Source organism: Sciurus vulgaris (genome assembly GCF_902686455.1).
Source record: "Sciurus vulgaris genome assembly, chromosome: 2".
NCBI lineage: Eukaryota > Metazoa > Chordata > Mammalia > Rodentia > Sciuridae > Sciurus > Sciurus vulgaris.
In genome coordinates, this window is record NC_136462.1 from 191,013,900 (window position 1) to 191,033,089 (window position 19,190).

The 19,190-nt window shown below is 50.9% G+C and overlaps 1 protein-coding gene across 3 annotated transcripts in view; it reads right to left on the reverse strand.

Moving 5' to 3' along the window:
- Positions 1–19,190, reverse strand: part of SLC13A3 (solute carrier family 13 member 3) — a 66,244-nt gene that overhangs the window by 15,402 nt on the left and 31,652 nt on the right. Inside the window, exons 4-9 of one of the 3 annotated variants that reach the window (XM_079127949.1) lie at positions 15,649–15,715; positions 11,763–11,945; positions 8,232–8,357; positions 5,425–5,520; positions 4,494–4,598; positions 1,574–1,671 (exon numbers count right to left, since the gene is read on the reverse strand). In XM_079127949.1, coding sequence (XP_078984075.1) covers positions 1,574–1,671; positions 4,494–4,598; positions 5,425–5,520; positions 8,232–8,357; positions 11,763–11,945; positions 15,649–15,715 — 675 coding nt within the window. Of the gene's footprint in view, positions 1–1,573; positions 1,672–4,493; positions 4,599–5,424; positions 5,521–8,231; positions 8,358–11,762; positions 11,949–15,648; positions 15,716–19,190 lie in introns of all 3 variants that reach the window. The other 2 variants (XM_079127948.1, XM_079127950.1) reach the window with 2 other exon arrangements.

Genomic DNA, 19,190 nt, shown 5'->3' on the forward strand with positions numbered 1-19,190 from the left:
CCCCGACTCTGCCGTGCAGGAGCGTCACCTCTGTGGGTCTTAGATCTGGCAGCCCTGATCTACAAAACCACTAAGAGGCAGAAGCAGATGGCTTCCAGGGGCTCCCTCCTTGGCAGAGAGGAATCAAGGGCAGGAGAGCACAGGAACTGAGCGGAGGACCCCCGGAAGACAGGACCGTGGGGACCAGCCATCTGCGTCATGACGCCTCCCGCGGCCCAGCCAGAGAGAGCACGGGGCACGGAGGAGTGTTCAGAGCCAGGACGGGCACCTGGCCGGGAGGTCATCCCAGTGTGGCCCGGAATCCAGGATGCCATCAGGTGGCCTCTGGGGGAAGATCCGCCCAATAACAGGGGGACCAACCAATTCTTACCCTCATTGTGAGAAGCAGAGCCCCCTGGGAGAGGAACCTGCTACTGCAGGCGGGGGAGCGAGGCGAGAGAGGTGCCCGCGGGCTGAGGTCCTGGAGGAAGCCGAAGCTGGGGAAGCAGATGTCCCAGGGGTGACCTGGCAGAAGCCAGGGGCACTGGTCCAGGGTGGGAGCAGGGCTAGGCAGGGCTGGGAGCTATAAACCAGCAGAACCCACAGCGGAGCAGAAGCCATACGCAAGCAAACACCAAGAAGCAGCAGAAACTCTGCCGAGGTCCAGCAGCCAAGGCCAGAAATGTTGCGTGAGCTAAGCAGGCCAGGGTCAGGCTGGCGTGGAGCCTCTCAGCTGGGCGTCCACAGGGTCCAGCCAGGCCACAGCTGCAGGGGGCCCTGAGGACGCCTTGCCTTCTGCTCAGTCTTCACACGAGCTGGGACTGGCCTGCATGACTGTCTTTCTTCCCCAACAACAGCAAACAGTTAGACCCTGACCCCTGACCCCTGGCCCAGAGCCCATTCTGCTGCCCGAAGCGGAGACCGGGCTTGTCATAGCCTCCATCCCAGGTGGCAGGTGTGGGTGCCGCCTTCTGGCAGACTTCTGCTGGACACCCAGTGGGGTCACGAGCCGGCATTTAGGCCAGCCTGTGGACTCCCAGTTAGGGGCACGTGGTGATTTTCCTAAAAATTGGATTTGAATGTTGTTTACTTTCTGGGCTGAGGGGTTGGACACGGTTTTCAGAAAGGGCCAGAAGGTAAATATGTTTGGCTCTGTGGGCCAGGAGGCAACATCAAGGCCGTGGTGTAGGTACTTACCTAACTAAAGGGAAAATAAATCTCCAAAGCCTCTCAACTCTCTTGAGGAAGTGCAAACCTTTCTTTACAGACACTGAAATTCGAATTTCTTGTTCACATGTCAAGAAATACTTTTCTTTTGATTTTTTTCAATCATTTGAAAACATGAACACCGTCCTTAGCTCACGGATTGTACAATAGCAGCCAGTTGCTGGGTCTGGCCCCAGGGCTACCGTTGCAAACGCCTGTCTTGGAATGCCACCTCGGGCAGTCCCAGGTCCCCAGACAGTGCTGTCACACTGCAAGGAGGACATGCAGGATCACTTGATCAGGACAGGGGCTGCTCCGGGTCACTGGTGCCATGTTCCATGCCACAGTCCTCGCAGAGCCCACAAGACCCCAGCCTTGCCCATCTTACCTTTGAGGTCAAACCACCACTTGAGAGAGGGCCTCTGGGACGGGAAGAAGAACAAGATGGTGACAATGGCCACACCGGTGACAGCATCAGAGACAAACCTGCAATGAAAAGCATGTGACCCTGGGCTTCTCAGCAGGCTTGGTTTGGCAGGCTTGCAAGTGAGGATTTGTGCAAGGGAATTAGCCCGCTGTGAAGGGGCATTGTTGGTGGCTGGGCCCTGGATGCCGCCTGCACTGCACCCAGCATGAGCCACCGCCATGGATGCAAAGGCCTTTATCCCCAGCTCCCTGGGGCATTGAGACTAGTTTGAGCCAAACGGATGCTTATCCTCCAGATTCAAGGACCCTAGGAGCAGGGACTTGGCCACAGAGGGAAGAATCTGAGAGTTGCAGAAAACTGGGGTCCGCGGAGCCCCACGACTGGCCCACCCTGGGCTCTGTGAGAACCCCCTACGTGTGTATCCAGCACAGGCTCGAGCTCCTCGGGAACGGGACGCTCCCCACCTTGCAGCCCAGAGTCACCCCCTCACCAACTGCCACCTTTCAAGCATCCATAGAGGGTCTGGGGGGGGGGATGGGCAGATGTGAGGCCCTCAGGACAGGCCTGGGCTTCAGAGGAGGAAGAGGGGCCGTCAGAGAGCAGACCAGCTTGCCCAAGGCCACACCCTGGCCCTGGAGGAGATGAGGCTGAGCTCAGTCACCAGCTCCAAATTCAGTGACCCCAGAGCCTGTTCCTAACGAGAGCTCTCTGGGCTCACATGTATAGAAAGAAGAGTATTCAGATGCTAGATTTTGGAAAGGGGGCCAGTGTCCCCACAGTCAGAGAAACACAAATAAAAAGCAATACAATCCCCTCCTGTGCTAAGAGACTGTCAAAGTGTAAAAGGGGAAATGAGGCCGGGGAGGGAGTTCGGGGTGGGAGGACACACACCCTAACCTTCTGGAAGGCCACGGGGAACATGCTACAAAGGTACCTGTGAGCACCCCTTTATGGAGTTGCTCTACTTCTAGGAGTTTACCCCCAGGATAATCAGACTCGTACACACAGAACATGAGCAGGATGATCATTACTGGTAAGACAACACAGAGTTTTGGCAGGGACGAATGTGCTTAAATAAAGTGTGTTTCATCCACATTACAAATAATCTGTGTCTGTTTAAAAGAAGATAAAGATAACATCGATTTTTATGGATCAACATGGAAATAGATACCGTGTAAATGACAAAAAAGTAGAAAGAAAGCAAAGTTTCATTTGTAGTACAGATATAGTTCAATAAGGAATTCATTAAATAAAATAAGATCCTCCCAGACTACAGTATATTTTGAGGTGCTTAAAAAGAATGAAGTGAATCAGAAATAGCAAGTTTTCAGGATCATATTATTGCATTTTCCAATCATTTGCACAAGTACGTACGTGTGTATGTTGACATGTGTGTATGTATCTGTAATGTCACCAACTTCACTGTGATTGTCCTGGGGAATGGGGCCGAGGGTAGTTGAAGGGCAACTAACTTTTACTTTTTCAATTTGGTCTTGTTTGAATTTTTGTGAGGATGCATAATTTTTCTAATGAAAAAAGAGAAAAACATGACAATATGTTTACTAGGATTATATTTGTTTAAAAAAATCTCATTTCATTGGAGTTCTTTTAGCTAACTGTCACGTTTTATTGTTTTATTAAAGTGTAATTAACATGTAATATCATGATAATGATAATGGATAATGGATCCATGATAATGTAATATATAATACAACGTATTCAAAGTCTTGGGTGCAATTCTAAGACTTTTGACAAATGTATCCAGTCCTGCAACCAGCCACCTGACCAAAGTGTAGAACAGATTCTGAGCAGGTTTTTTTAAAAATCAGAAAAGATGTCTCTCAGAACCGGAGCCTGAGATTCTAAGTGATTTTCACTTTCTCCGTGTTGTTGAAATGCTTATAACATCCATTCTTCATCTGAAAAAAAACTAACAAAATACCTACATTCCGGAAAAATAAAAGAATGACAGAAACCACCTCTTAACTCCATGAAGTTACATGTTTCTGCCTTAAAACAACCTTCAGTAGATCAGTTTTATGACCCAAGTCACAGTGAGGACTTCGAGGCTCAGAGCCGGAGGTGTCTAGAGCCCCCTGGTCCAAGGTGGCAGCGGCCAGCCTGGTGTGGCTGTTGAGTCCTCCAGATGCAGCAAGACCACATCAAGACGTGCTTTAAGTATAGAAAACACACACTAGAGCTTGAGGATTTAGTTGCCAAAAAAAAAAAAAAAAAAGAATCTCATGTAATAATACAGTTATGTATCACTTAAGGGCAGGGAGACCCTCTGAAATGTCATCAAACAATTTCATCACTGCAAACTTCGCAGAGTGTATGTTTACACAAACTAAACTGCTATGACATCATTGGGCCATATAACCATATGGGAACCCCCTCGTATGCTGGTCCTTCAACTGAAATGTCATTATTTGGCACATGACTACATATACAGATTGCATAATTTATAAAGAATATTATTAATATTATTTATCTGTTACTTTATTTTTTTGGTACCAGGGGTTGAACCCAGGGGTGCTTAGCCACTGAGCCACACCGCGCCCAGACTCTTAAGGCCTTGCTAAGTATCTGAGGCTAGCCTTGGATTTGTGATCCTCCTGCCTCAGCCTCCTGAGTTGCTGGGATTACACGTGTGCACCACCATGCCCAGTTAGGTGGGTATTGAAAAAGCAAAAAACAAAAAAACATTTAAATACATTTTTATCATCCAAATCTAAACTCTTTGGGGAGGGAAAGAGAGAGCATTAATAATGACACGATTACATCAGACACCGGGGTCCTGCCTCTGCAGCCTCTGCGGCTCCACATGCCCCCCCCACCATCCCCCTGCTGGCCTGCATCCCGTGGGTCCCCAGAATCTCACCCGGGAGTGAAGAGGCTGGCCCAGCCAGGGATGAACTTCGGGTCCCTGAAGAAGAGGAGGATGGCGAAGGCACAGAACAGGACGAAAACGGCCTGCTCGGCAAACCTGTGGCACAACGGGCAGGTGCGAAGTCACCCTGGGTTCCGTGACAGCAGCAGGGGCGGGGGACCCAGGCGGGTGTCCTGCCTCTGAGGAAGCTGAAAAGCCTCATCCACCCCCAGGGGGCCTGGGAGCGGGACGGAGGCTGCGGCTGCGGCTGGTCCTGTCCCAGGTGCGGCTCGCCCGGGATCCTGCCTCAGCTGCACGCACCTCCTCCCCAGTGGCTTCCGTCTGCATCACAGAGACCCACAGGGAAAAGGAAGGGAGGAGGAAACAGACAGACACTGCAAAGCAGAGAGAAAAGGGGAAGAAACGTGGGAGGAAAGAGGGGAACCGTCATGGAGACGGGCAGACACAGGAGAGGGGCACATGCGAAGGGACAGAGGTAAGAGAGATAGTCTCCAAATGCTACCTCATAGGCCCACTTCACAGACTGGGGAGCAGGGCCCAGAGAGGGTTAGTACCATGCCCAAAGTCACACAGAAAGTGGTGGCAGAGCCAGTCCTTGGACACAGGCCTGATGAAGCCTAGATCTTTTCACCCATGGGTGATATGCATTAAAGAAGATCCCGGAAGCCACTGGAGAAGGTGTCAGAAAGGGCGCCGCAGGTAGGAAGGGGGCAGATCCCCGCCCCAAGTCCACCTCAAGGTGCTTTGTGGGTCAAGAGAGCTACCCAGCACCAGGAAGAGGCTGGCAGCGGGAGCCAACCCCAACACTAGGCTCCCGGGTCACTGGCCCTGATGTCCTCCTGGGACTCAGCCAGGGCCAGGCCAGGAGGCCGCTCTCCTGATGGTCTAACACCCGCTCTCTCCCACCCCGTTACCCACACACTTGATGGGACCCAGGTTCTGGAATTCCTCCCGGATCACTGCTCGAGCCTTATCTTCTGCATCGGCTCTTAGTTCCGACTTCTTCTTTCTCCAGCCCCTGAAACAGAGAGGCGGTAACAGCAGCCGCTCAGGTGTGTCTAACCTCCACCACCCTGGCCCCGGCCTGGCCAAGCCACCTCGTCTCTGTTCTCGCTATCGTGAGAGCCTAATGCCTGGGCTCCCGCCTCTGTCTTCCCTTCCTACAGTTGTGTCCCCCATAACCTGGCTGATATTTCCTGAAAATATGGAATGGAATTGATCATAGGACTCCCGGGCTTAAAATTCTCTTGTGGATTAAACAGGCACATGAACACAGACAAATCAATGGGTCACAATAGAAAGTCGGTCACAAGCGGGAGCTGAGTCTGTGATAAAGCTGGCATCTCAGATCAGTGTGGGCAAGCGGGCTACTCAGAGCTTGGTGCTGGACACACAGACTGAAGGAAGAGAACCGAGGGTCCAGAAAGCTGGCCAAGCTCTACGGCCAACACATTTTGACAAAAGTGCCAAGACCTTTCTTTCAGTGGGGATGCAGCAATCTGTCACATAGCTATTCATCCACGTGCAAAAGAGTGAATTTGGACCTCCACCTCACACTACATACACAGTTTAACTCAAAATGAAATGAACTAAATAAAAGAGCCAAAACCATAAAGCTCTTAGAAGAAAACCTAGGGGGGTACATTTTCATGGCCTTGGATCAAGCAGAAGTTCCTTAGGACACCAAAAGTACAAACAACCAAAGACAGATATATTAGACTTCGTCGAGCCTTCTTTTACTTGCAGAGCATCCCTTGCTACCTCGGGCCCCAGGACCTTTGTACTTGCCATCCTAGTTCCCTGGAATTGCCTTCTTCATTGTGGGTCCCCCGCCTGGAGTGCAAGCTCACCTAGGGCAGGCTCTGTCTCCGCCTTGCCCATGGCTGCAACCTCAGAAACTCTCACAGTGTCAGACACCTCACAGGGACTCAGGGAATTTTTGCTAAGCAGAGATGGAGTCAGAGGACTGGCCTGAACCACTCTTATCACGCACCCGGAAAGTTCCCTCTCTGGGCTCCCTCTACCTGCATTTCCTCCCTCAGCCTCTTCTGAGGCCAAGCACAACAGGTGCTGTAGAAACAGGTGTGTGATACAAAGGGACCCTGGTTCAGCCGACACCCTTCCCTCCTTTAGTGGCTACCTGAGCCGTAGCTGGTTTTTATCCTTAATCTACAAGTGAAGAAATTAGAAGTTCAGGGAGGCCACAGAGTCGGCTAGGATGGCACAGGACCAAGACTTGAACTTGGGCTCGTCTGAGTTCCCAGTCTGGGCCTGCTTCCCTGGCCGGGACTGGGCTTGGCACCCTGGGCTCCGCTCTCAGGACTCCTGGAAATCGTGAGTCAACCAACACCAGGACTGTGCTGGTTTCAGAGCACTTTACATCTCCGCTCCGGAGTTGCTCCTGCTGGTCCCATTTCACAGATGAGCCTACGAAGGCCTGGAGATGAGGGGCGGGGACTGTGTCAGGGACGCCTGCCACCCCAGCTCAGAGCCGCGTTTCCTCTTTCCCAAACTCCAGACATTCTTCCTTCCTCCACTGATGTGCCATATCTGCACGCCACCTGGCTCGTACTTAACGAATATTTTCCTCCTAATAGGCTCACCATTTAATTAAAGAAATGTATTTAAGTAGAAAAATTTATCACACCCATAAAGGGGAAGTAAGAATTGCCTGTCATAAATAAAGGAACCATAAAAACCAATGTGGTAAAGTAAATCACCATTATTACCTTTTGGCTAGAAGCCACGACTGGCTTAAGTCTCTGGGCCTGAAACTCCCTCTTTCTTTGTTCCAAAAAATGTTAGAGAAATTTTAAGTCTTCTCTAGCACCCAGCTGAGACTTTCTTCTCAATATAAGCAGGGTGGATAAGGGAATATTTTCCCCATTATATGATTCAGTATTAATATCGTCCTCAAGCCTCCCAGATTGTGTTCTATAGCAGGGCTACCATAGAGACCCTGTACCCTCCTCTCCTCTGCTCATGAGTATTTACATTATTTAGAGAACAATACTATGAATGATTATTAATGATGGGTGGCATTAACTGAGGGCCTGGGCACAGCAGGCAGGCCGCCCCACTCCATAGCCTCACACCTTGGAGGTCAAGACACGAGTGTTATGGTTTGGATCTGGGGTGCCTCCCTAAAGCGCATGTGCCAGGCAACGCAGTGATGTTCATCGGGAATGATGAGATGCTAAGGGCTGTCATCCAATCAGCGGATTAATCCATTCGGTGGATTAGTAATTGGAATGGACCACTGAGTGGTAATTGTAGGCAGGTAGGATGCGGATGAAGGAAGGAGGTCACTGGGACATGGCCTTGGTCTCTACCATGTCCCTGGCTCTTCCCTGTGTCTCTCTGCTTCCTGGGGGCCATAGTCAGGGGTCTTCCTCTGCACACCTTCCACCATGATGTTCTGCCTCACCTCAGGCCCAGCTCAGTGGAGAAGACAGACTGGACTAGCACCTCTGAAACTGTGAGCCAAAATAAACTTTTCCTCCACTAAGTTGTTCTCATCAGGTATTTGGTCCCAGCGATGCGAAGCTGACGGATACCATGCGCAGACGACACGACATGATGCCAGCCGACAGCAGCTCTCTTGGCTTCTCAAGGGGAGATGCTAAGAAGCCCGCCCCAGGGGGCCCGAGGCTGGGTCCAGCAGTGCACGCTGGCCCCACGCTCGGATCTTCCTCCCCAGCCTGAGGCCGGGAGGATAAGGAGAGGTACCTCAGACTCAGTCCCCCGTACAGGAAGGAGATCCAGAGCCAGCCCACCAACAGGAACAGCAGCATGAGCGGTAAGGCGAAAATGAACCAGGAACCAAAATTCACCACGTCGCACTGTGGAAAGAAGCTGGAGGAGAGCAGGAGGTGAGGGGGGCGTGGCGTGCCGAGGTGTGCACGGGGTCCCAGCAGCACTGCGTCCTTCCCTTCTGACCCCAGGCACCCTCTTCTGTGGGGATGCTGGATTCTGACCTAGTGGACTGCAGGGCACCTGCAGTCACACAGGGGTCTAGGTGAACCAGTGACCAGGGACAGGCAGGACCACAGTGCACCAAGGCAGGGCCCGGCTGCCACGTGTTCCCCACGGTGTCCAAGGGAGAGGGCGGCCCAGCAGGCCCAGGCTGGCACTCTCCTGAAGAGCCGTGATGTTTAAAGCAAAGTTCACTGAAATGGCTTCACGGGAGGCCGCGCAGCATACCCGTGGGCTGCCTCCTGTGCCCCGCAAGGTGCCCTCCCAGACCCCAGCCGCGCTGCTGAGCTCCCCTGTTCTTCCTCTGCTGCACTGGCTTCAACCTCGGTTTTGTGAGCATGCCATCAAGCCTGAACGTGTCCGGGGCAACATCACGGATGCTGGGAGGACACGGGGCACAGGCAGACGCCTGTGCTTGTGCACTGGAACAATCTTTCCCAGAGAAGAATCTGGTAAGGTGCACTAAGCACACCCCCTTGTCCAGAAATTCTGTTGCTAAAAACATGACTTAAAAAACAGTGAACAAATGCAGCCAGGAATCTGTGCCAGGATGGTTGGAAAGGAAAAAATAAGTTGTAAAATGACAATACAAAGACACTCATTGGCCTTTTAAAATAAATAATAAATAAATATCCAAGATATAAATATAATAAGCACACAAATGAACAAAAATATTAATAAAGTATATAGTGGGACTCTCAGAGCTTTTTATTTCCTGCTTTTTCTTTATCTGTATTTTCTATCATGAATAAGTATACCTCTGAGAATAGACAAAAAGAAAAATATTATTCTAAAAATATTAACCTATTAGCAGATATGTGGCCAGTCACATAATTCATAATGACAAAATAATAGTAAAATGAAAACAATCTAAATGCTCATGATCAATAAAGTATGACACTCAGCCAAAACAGGACAATTTATAGCTACGAAAAATTTATGTTTTCTATAAAATTTTAATGTTAAAATCAGCTTCTAAAATAGTACAGGGCTGATGGCATAGCTCAGTGGTAGAGAGCTTGCCTAGCAGATATGAGGCCCTGGGTTCAACCCCCGGGACTGCCAGAAACAAAAATAGAAATAAAACGTATCAACAGTCTGATAACAATAATGTTAAATATACGCACATAATTAATATCTAGACATGACAGAGACTAGAGGGAAGTCTTGTAACAGTGAAATTGAAGGCATTCTGTACTTTTAATTTTTTCTAAGTTTTCTAAATGTTTTATAATGTGCTTGTATCATTTTATAATCAAAATAAACTAGTAAGATGTGTTTTAGAAGCAGGACCAAGGATCAGGCAGGGCAGTAACTTTCCTTTTAATGGAAGAGGCTTCCATTTACAGTCTCTCCCTCTACACCAGAAGGTCCAAGTTTGTGCATACAATTTGCATAGATGCGTGTGTATTTGCATACAATTTGCATGTGATTTACTCAAAATCCTGTGTATTTGGCATTTTCACTTAACAGCCCCAGTGCTTCCTCTCTGATTTCTTTTCAAGTTGAAACAAAACTCTGCTCACATCAGGGCAGGCAGGAGAGCTGGAAATTGACTGATCACGACTTCCCTTTCCCAGTTCCCCTACTCCCAACTCAGATCCTGGTCCTGCACCCAGATCCCAGGACTTCCTGTCCAGTCCTAGAGATGGACTTCAGCAAACCCAGTGCCAAACACCAGCCTCCCAGCAGTGGAGGGCTGGGGAGAAAACAGAAGGGCCAAGTCTAGATTCTCCCCAACCCTGGAGCAGGACCATCTTGCTGACCCAAACCAAGAACCAGTCCTTGCTGGAAGACTAGAGACCAAAAGACACCTGGGGTTTGCAGCAAAACTCAGTGGCTTTAAACCAACTGATAAAATGTGGTGCTCAGGCTCCGAACCACACCTCTTAAATCAGCATCTCTGTGGGTGAGGCCCAGACTTCTTTCCCACCTCCCTCAGTGATTCTGAGGCATGTGCAGCTAAGAATCATTGATTTCTATCATCAGATCTTAAAATGAAAGGATTTTGGGACCTGAGAATATAGCAACCATCCATCTTACCAGGAGTTCAATAAGGCCAGCCGGGTGAGGTACTGAAAACTTCTCATGCACGTAACCTGGCGGGGGCGTACCCGGGCAGAGCGCTTGCCTAGCATGCCCTGTTCTATACCCAGCACCTCAAAAATGAGCAAAAAGCATCACATCACAGGTTTTGATGGGCCGAGCACCAAGTAGAGGCTGGCCAGCATTTGCAGCCACACTGAATGTCAACTGCTGTTAGCTGCTGTTTGCCAGAAGCTTACGTCTGCATTTATGCAAATCAATAATCATATGATTCATCTCCGCTGCAAAAGAACCTCTCAGAATCCTGGAATCTGAAAATCACAGACGCGGCATCTTGGAATACTGAGCTTTTAAACTTCGAGACACTAAAGGCTTGGGATAACCACATGAGGTCATGCAGTGGAAGAGCCCTTCCTGTCTGTCCTCACGTCCTGGCCGCCAGCTGCCCTGTCACTGTGGGAACACGTTCAGTGGGGGGAGCAGAGCCTGCTCCACTGGGGGCCCGGCGCGTGGTGGAAGGGGTCTCTCAGCTCATCCCAGCCACGGACCGCAGCCTCTAGCAGGGGTCTGCTTCTAAAGCATCGTGTCGATCCTCTGTCACTCTCAGCGCCTCCCCATCTCCCGTGGAGGAAGCGCTGGTCCACTTGGGATGCTGCTTGGAACCTTATCTCCTCACACCTCCCCTTCACCCGCCATCTTTTTCTGGGGGTCTTGCTAGGTTGATCAGGCCGGCCTTGAAGTCTGTTTGAAGCGATCCTCCCGCCTCAGCCTCCCGAGTAGCCAGGACCAGGTGCTCCCACTGCCCTGGCTCTCCCTGGTCTTGGCTGTTCCCTGAGGCTCTCCGGGAACAGTCTCACCCCAGAGCCCCTGCGCAGGCCGATCCCGAGGTCTGAAATGCTCTTCTGACCTGCGTCCACACAGCTTCTGCCGTCACTTCCAGGCCTCTGCTCAAATGTCGCCTCGGCAGAGGGGACAGATGTTTCTGAGGACACCACTCTCGCCCCTTCTACCCTCTCACCTGCTTTATTTTATTTCCGGCCACACATATAACATGGATCCCTTTGCTCTTCCATCTCCCTGCCAAATGGGAGCCCCTGTGGGCGGGGCCGCTAGACTTTGAGGCTCCCTGTGTCCCTAGAGCCTGGCCGAAGGAGGCCCTTGGTACACATTCCCTGGATGCAGAACGAGTGAGGGGACGCGGAGGAGGAGACCAAAGCCCAGGGTGAGGGACGTGGTTACCTCTTGAGCTGGCCCAGCAGGATGAGGTTGGGGGCTGTGCCTGTGAGGGTGGCTGTGCCCCCGATGCTGGCTGAGTAGGGGATGGAGATGAGGAAGCCCTTCCAGATGTTCCTGCGATACTCCTCCTCCTTCTTGGAGTCAGCTGGCAGATCCAGGGGTGCCTCCACCTCTTCAGGATGGCCTCTGCTTCGAACAACCCAAAGAGAGGCCACTCAGAGCACAGCCAGAGAGACAGCTGGCGGGGATTCGATCCTAGTGGTCTTTCTAGAAGCAAATTCAGCCCAGGCATTGGAAACCCGCACTGTAAGAATTTACCCTAAAGAAATGAGACAGGTGCCTCAGGTGTGGGCGCAGGGAGTTCGCAGTGGCGTTAAATGTCATTTAAATCAAAAGCAAGCTAAAAATCCATCAGAAGGGCTCGGCTAAGCAAAGATGCTTCTCTTTCTGGATGGAACATCTGCACAGGTATTGAGGTAGATGATTTAATGGGTGTTTATTAAGATAAGAGCTCTCTATCACACAGACTCAGCAAAAGACAGTTGACAGCACTATTTAGGTTTTTTTTTTAATATTCATGTTTTGTGAATAGATGAGTGTTTGGTTACCTTTCTGGGAAGTGGAATTATGGATTTTTTTCTCTTTGAGTCTTTATTTGAATTTGCTGGGGTGTCTGTTCTGCTTGTAGAGTTGAAGAGTTTCAAGAAGGAATGAAATTAAGAATTAATTAAGCAATCATGATATTGACATGATTTATTAAAGTAAACAGGTGTCCATGACACCCCAAGAGGGGAAATGGTGGGTCACATCACCGTGTGAATGGCTAATCAATTTCTAATTTTCAAAGCTGCATTTACATGCAAGAAGTAAAATTAAGAGGCAATCAATGAAAAGGTATCAAATTAAAAAGCTTCTTCACAACAAAGGAAACAATCAAGAACATGAAGAGAAAGACTACAAAATGGGATAAAATCTTTGCCACCTGTACCTCAGATAGAGCATTAATCTCCAGGATACACAAAGAACTCAAAAAACTTAACACCAAAAAACAAATAACCCAATCAACGAATGGACAAAGGAACGGAATAGACACTTCACAGAAGAAATATGATCAGTCAACAAATGTATGGAAAAATGTTCAACATCTCTCGCACTTAGAGAAATTAAAATTAGAACTACACTGAGATTCCATCTCACTCTTCAGAATGGCAACATCAAGAACACAAGTAACAATAAGTGTTGGTGAGGATGTGGGGAAAAGGCACACTCATACATTGCTGAAAATTGGTGCAACCACTTTGGAGAGCAGTATGGAGACTCCTCAGAAAACTTGGAATGGAACTACCATTTGACCCAGCTATCCCACTCTTTGGTTTATACCCAAAGGACTTAAGATCATCATACTACAGCGACACAGCCACATCAATGTTCATAGCAGCTCAATTCACAATAGTCAAGCTTTGGAACAAACCTAGGTGCCCTTCAACAGATGAATGGATAAAGAAAATGTGGTACATATACATAATGGAATATTACTCAGCCTTAAATAAGAATAAAATTATGACATTTGCTGGTAAATGGATTAACTGAAGACTATCATGCTAAGTGAAATAAGCCAATCCCCCCAAAACAAAGACCAAATGTTCTCTCTGATATGTGAATGCTAGCAGACAATAAGTTGGAGGAGGGAAGAATAGAAGTTCATTAGATTAGACAAAGGGGAATGAGGGAAGGGAGGGGGGATGGGAATAGGAAAGACACTAGAACGAATCAGACATAACTTTCCTATGTTCATATATAGGACCAAAATAACTGCCATCATGTACAACTACAAAAATGGCAAGTTATACTCTATGTATGTATATGTCAAAATACATCCTACTGTCATGTGTAACTAAAAGTAACGTATTTTAAAATTTTGTTAAAAAAAAAAAAAGAGCCTGCATTTACATATAGAGAGCGATACCAAGAAATCACGCATGATGGTGTTCACTTAACTCTCTTCATCTGTCTCTGGGAGTGAGATGCTGAACACATTTATCTTTTTGTTTAAGAGTGATTTTGACTTGTGCTCTCATAAAAGTGTTTCTAAGTAGATGAAACTAAGAATCCCTGTTTTGTCTATGAGGTGACGGGCATGGCGATTAGCTTGACTGTGGAAATGACTTCACAATGTACGTCTATCTCCAAACATCATATTGTACACATTAAAGCCATACAATTTCATGTGTGAATTATACCTCCACAAATCTGAAAACGAAAAGTTAACGAAGCAATTTTTAAAACCTTATTTTTTAAGATTAAAATGTATTTTCTTAAAGACTAACTAAAAGACAATTCAAATACCTTCCCCTGAGGGCAATGGGGACCTGACCTGGGGTCTGAGTCCTGGGTTTCCAGTCGGACTGGAAGGCCAAGACCAGAAGCAGCTGGAAACGGATGAGGCCACTCACCTCTCAGGGGTGAGAGGCCTGGTCAGGCGCTAAGGCTGCCTGCGACCGGGGCCCAACCAGACCCAACCAGAAGAGAGATGAGCGGGCAGAGAGGCCCTGGAGTGCAGCCAGTGTGACCCTGTTTTATTCAGGTGGGGCAGCTGAGGTCCCGAGCGTGGGAGGGGCTTGCAGCCCGTGGGCGCGGCCTTCCGATGGTGGCCCCAGGGCTTTTCCAGCATACCACACGGGCTCTGCAGGGGCAGACGTTAACATATGTTCCCCAGTCACACGGTCACGAGTGCTGGATCAGTCACAGAGCTGGGCTCCAAGCCCCTGACCGTGCTGCTGGGCGGGAGACCCGCCTCCTGGCTGCTCCCATCTGACAGCGGCCTAGGAGGTCCCCATGCACTTCCACCTGCACCTTCTCATCACCCAGCCACCTCTGCACCCACCCCCGCCTGCTCACGCAGGTTCCGCCACGCTGGCCTCCTGGTCGCTCTCTGAACCCTTCTGCTGAGAGCGCTCTTCCCACAGATGCCACGCCCCTCGCCTCTGCAGGGCTCGCTTGGCAGGACCCGCTGGTGGGGCCTCCCCACCACCCATCTGAACTGCGCCCACCTGCCTGGCCTTCTGCTCTGCTCTCCCGGGCTCTTGCCAGCCCTGGGACACACCGCGGTTCCAGTCTTTCGCCTGCGTCCCTCCGACCTGCGCACCCTGGGCCTCGGCAAGCACGTGGGATGAAGGAAGCAGGCCTGAGGGGCGCCCGGCTCTGCTGGGGCACGTCACTGTGCTGCCTGCTCTTGCATCAGTGTCAAACGAGGAAGATGACACTTCAGTAACAGTGCCCCGTGTGTACGTAAGGCCTGGGCAACCTGCTTTACAGACATCATCTCATTTAACCTCAGAACAGCTGTCTGGCTGGGCCCGACATCACGTCCAGTTGGCAGGTGAACAAGGAGGCTCAGAGAGGTCAAGCGACTCGTTCAAGTCACCCAGTCAGTAAACAGCAGGGCCAGAATTCCACGGTAGGTCTGTGTAACTCCAACCCTATGGCCTTAGCCGTGCTGCCGTAATACAAAGGACTCTGCAGACCAGATGTGACAATGATGTGAAGATGTCACATAAGGGTGAAGGTCTGCCATTCAGGACATGTTTGTCTTTAGAGCCTCTTGGCCCAGCCATCCTCCTTGAGCACCACATGGCTATGCTCTTCTGGGACCTTCCTGTAAGAGGAAAGGACCGAAGGCCCAGGCCCCAGCCCCTCAGGGATTCACGTGCCTTCCCATGGTAGCCTCGTTTAAAGGAGGCCATCGAGACCCATGCCGCAGCCACGGGGAACAATGGTGGAGGCTTGGGCACTGGTTGTTTGGAGAAACTTCAGGGCTGGCCAGGGGACGGCTGCCCATCACCACCTTGAACCAAGCACTGGCTCCCCTAGAATTTCCCCAGGAACTTACTCCTCCGTGCTGGCCAGGAAGCGCATCTCCGTGGGCACAGTGTGCAGGCCGTTCCTCCGCAGCGCAGCTAGGAGGGAAGAGCAGGGCGTCTTTAGTGCACCCCGGCAAGGGGAGGGGCGCTGGGTTCTCATGCAGCCAGTCAAGGGGCCACTTCATTGCCAAGGACCCCAAGTCATTCACTGCAAAAAAAATGGAGGAAGAGAGGAGGGAAAGGAGGGAGGCGGGAAAGCAAAGGGACACTCATTCCATCCTCCTGGTCCGCCATCCATATTTGGAGATGGTCTCGGGTCTGTGGGCAGGAACTTAGCTGCAAGGCTACCTGGCCACCCATAACTCACCCGAGCAGCCATTGCCAAAGGGTTACTTGAGAACCATCAGCTATGAGCCGTAATGGATTTGGTGCCCAAGAGGGATGATGGGAATTTAGCAAACATCTCTGGGCCTGACCAGGCAGCATGAGCTGCAGGGACCACAATGGGAGCTGGGAACCCGGTTCAGACTGTGGCAGTCACCAAGTAAGATGGCGGCGAGCGGAGCAGGCTGGTGGAGGCAGAGACGCTGAGAGTGGATGTGAAACCAGAATTATAGGTAATCGGGTGGAATGGAGGAATGGAGGCCAGCTGAGTCTGGGAAGTTGGAGACCCCCCTGGGAGATCAGAATATCAGGGTCTCCAGAGCCCTTTGACCACCAAGATTACCTGCCTAAGTATCCCACTCAAAGGCGTACCCAAAAGGAATTGCTAATTAATGACCCTCGGGCCCCAACCTGCCTGGATCACTCCATTTAGCCCCTCCCCCTGCCCATCTGCTTCTCACTTTTTTGCCCTCTCACCAGCATCTCCTGGGGCTAGTCTTGTAGGCAGGAAGGAGAGAGATAAGGGGGGGGGGGGGCAGGAGATAATCTATAAAAAGGGCAGGGCACACTCACTTCTTGGGATTCCAGAAGACCAGCCATGGCCCCCTTCTCCCTCCTGGGAGAAGTCTGTGTTACCATCTTTAAATAAAACCTGCTTCATATGCTTGCCTTGGCGTGCTTCTCTGGTGTTATACTTCAACATCCAAGGAAGCAGAACCAGCCACCGATAAACGGCGGCATCCGCTGCGCTGTGGATGTTTCTGCTCTTCTGAGGCTGACTCAGTGCCACTCAGAGTTCAGGGCCAGAACTCAGTCACACAAACCCTGGCCAATCGATCCATGGATCAGTCTTTATGGAGTAAGTATCTCCGTGTGCCTGGCACTAAGTTCCAAGGCCTGGAGATTCGTGCCCTGTGGTTCTTATCCTCCGGCGGGGGGAGGCAGACCATAGACACACAAATATAATATGTGGAATGTCAGGCACGGGGGTGTCATGGAGAGTAAGGCAGGGAAGGGGACCAGAGTTTTGGGGTGAGACACTTTTTTCAAGAATATGACCAAGAAGAAATTCTTAGAGGAGTTCTGACTAAGAAAGAAAATCTGTCATGAGATCTGAAGGAGGTGAGCGGGTGAGCCACGATGAAGGTGAGGTGCAAAGGCCCTGAGGTAGGAGAGAGCCATGTATGTCAGGCAGCAGCAGACCAGAGAGCTGGAGGAGGTGAGTGCGAGAAGTGGTAGGGGCAGGGTGGCAGGAAAAGCGGGGGCTCACTCAGGGGTCTCAGGGTTCACAGCAAGGAGTTTGGCTACTCCTCTGAGGCGGATGGGAGTCAGGGTAGGGCTTGAGCAGAGGAGGATCAGCAGAGGACCTAACTTCATTTCTGAAGTCCTCATCTGCTTACAGACCCGACTCCCCAGCAGCCTTTGACAGTGTTTTGGAGACAAGAAATACAGATTTAAAGTTGCTGCAGTTGGAACCACCCAGGACCCTGGGAGCTGGATGTGGGCCTGGTACTTGAACCGGAGCCTAGGTTCCTTCACTGACTGTGACCTCAGGCCAGTGGTTCCCAGCCGGAGCCAGTTCTGCCCCCGCAGCACACTGAACTCTGACTAGGGACATGTTTGGTAAACAGGGCATGGCCTGGGTGCTGCCGCCGTGGTGTGTATTAGGGACCATGAATGCTGACCAACACCCTCGGACAGCAAGCCTTCCCCCCACGAAGAGCTCTCTGGCCCCAAATACAACAGCGCTGAGGTCGCGAAGTCCTGGTTCGGATAAATCCTTAATTTCCTGTTACCTCAGTTCTTAAATGATAAGCGGAAGTTGCGATTTCCTTAGGATCATCAAGGAGAGGAAAGAGTCAACCCCACTAATTCAGGGACGGGCCTGGGGGGCAGCTCAGTGGTGGACACGCACTTCGCACCTTCTGGCCCTGGGTTCCACCCCCAGCGCTTTAAAACAAAATAGAGAAAGCAGGACCAGCAAACCCTAAAAAGCCAGAGAGTCAATATTTTAGGCTTCCGTGGACACGTGATCTCGGCCGTACACAGCTCGGCTGGGAGAGCGTGGAAGTTACAATTTATGAGCAGTTCGGCCACTGGGACTTGAACGTCACATCATCTCGACGTTACATTTTTCTTCTTTTATTTATGTTCATATTTATTTATTTATATTTCAACCCCTTAAAAATGTAAGGACTATTCTTGGTTCACAGGCTGCACAAAAAACAGAGGGTGGTCTGGATTTGGCCAGGGTTGCCACCGGGATCCTCTCATTGAGGCTGCTAAAGGACAGAGGCAGGACTGCTGGTGGCTGGCGGTGCCGAGCAGAACACAGACCCCAGTCACTCCAGGGCTAGCAGAGCCACACGAAGCAAGGCCACTCCCCGGCCTTGTCTAAGGGCAAGGTCCCTGTGCCACCCCAGGATCCCCAGCACCCGCCTCTCTCCTTCCTGACCCAGGTGTAGATACGGCCCTGGTTCCTGGCCTCACCCATTGGGAACGGCCTGGCTTCCCAGACCCTCCCCTAATGAGGCGATGGAAGGCCAGTCCCTGGCAGGTTCTGGCGAACCCCTCTGATGGAGATACTCGCAGACTGGGGTGCAGGCGCTCACCCCTGCTGCAGGGGATGATGAACTCATTTAAGCAGAGGTGCCCGGGGAACTCTGGTGAGGGACTCCAATACCCTTCAAGGAATGCCAGCAAAAAGGTTAGATGTTTTTCTTCTTATGTGGAGATTCCTTCGGGAAGTCGGTCACGTACTTCCCACGTGGATGAGCGGGGTCTGGACTCCAGCCTCCGCTCTTTCCCTGGCTCACCCTTGGCTTGGGGGAGTCCCTTCCCCACCCCCTGCTGTGCTTTTCCTGGGTTTTGCTGGGGTCATTTTCGCTGTGCCTGGGGCTGGCTCTGCGTCAGACCAGCAGAGGTCCGAGGCTGAAGTCCGGTCTGCTCAGCCTGGGTGGTGTGGACCGGGCCTCAGGGCTCAGGTGACAGTAACACGTGTTCACACCTGATGCTGGAGGCCTGAGCCCAGGGCACCAGGCAGGAAGTGAAGGGCTGTTAATAGCACATGGGAGGCGGGGTGGCTCCCCAGGGATGGCTAGACAGGAAGGACTCTGACTCAGTGCCGGGCCTCCCATCTCCAGCTCTCTCTGCACCCTTCCCCGTGGCTGGGCCACTGCTTAACTCC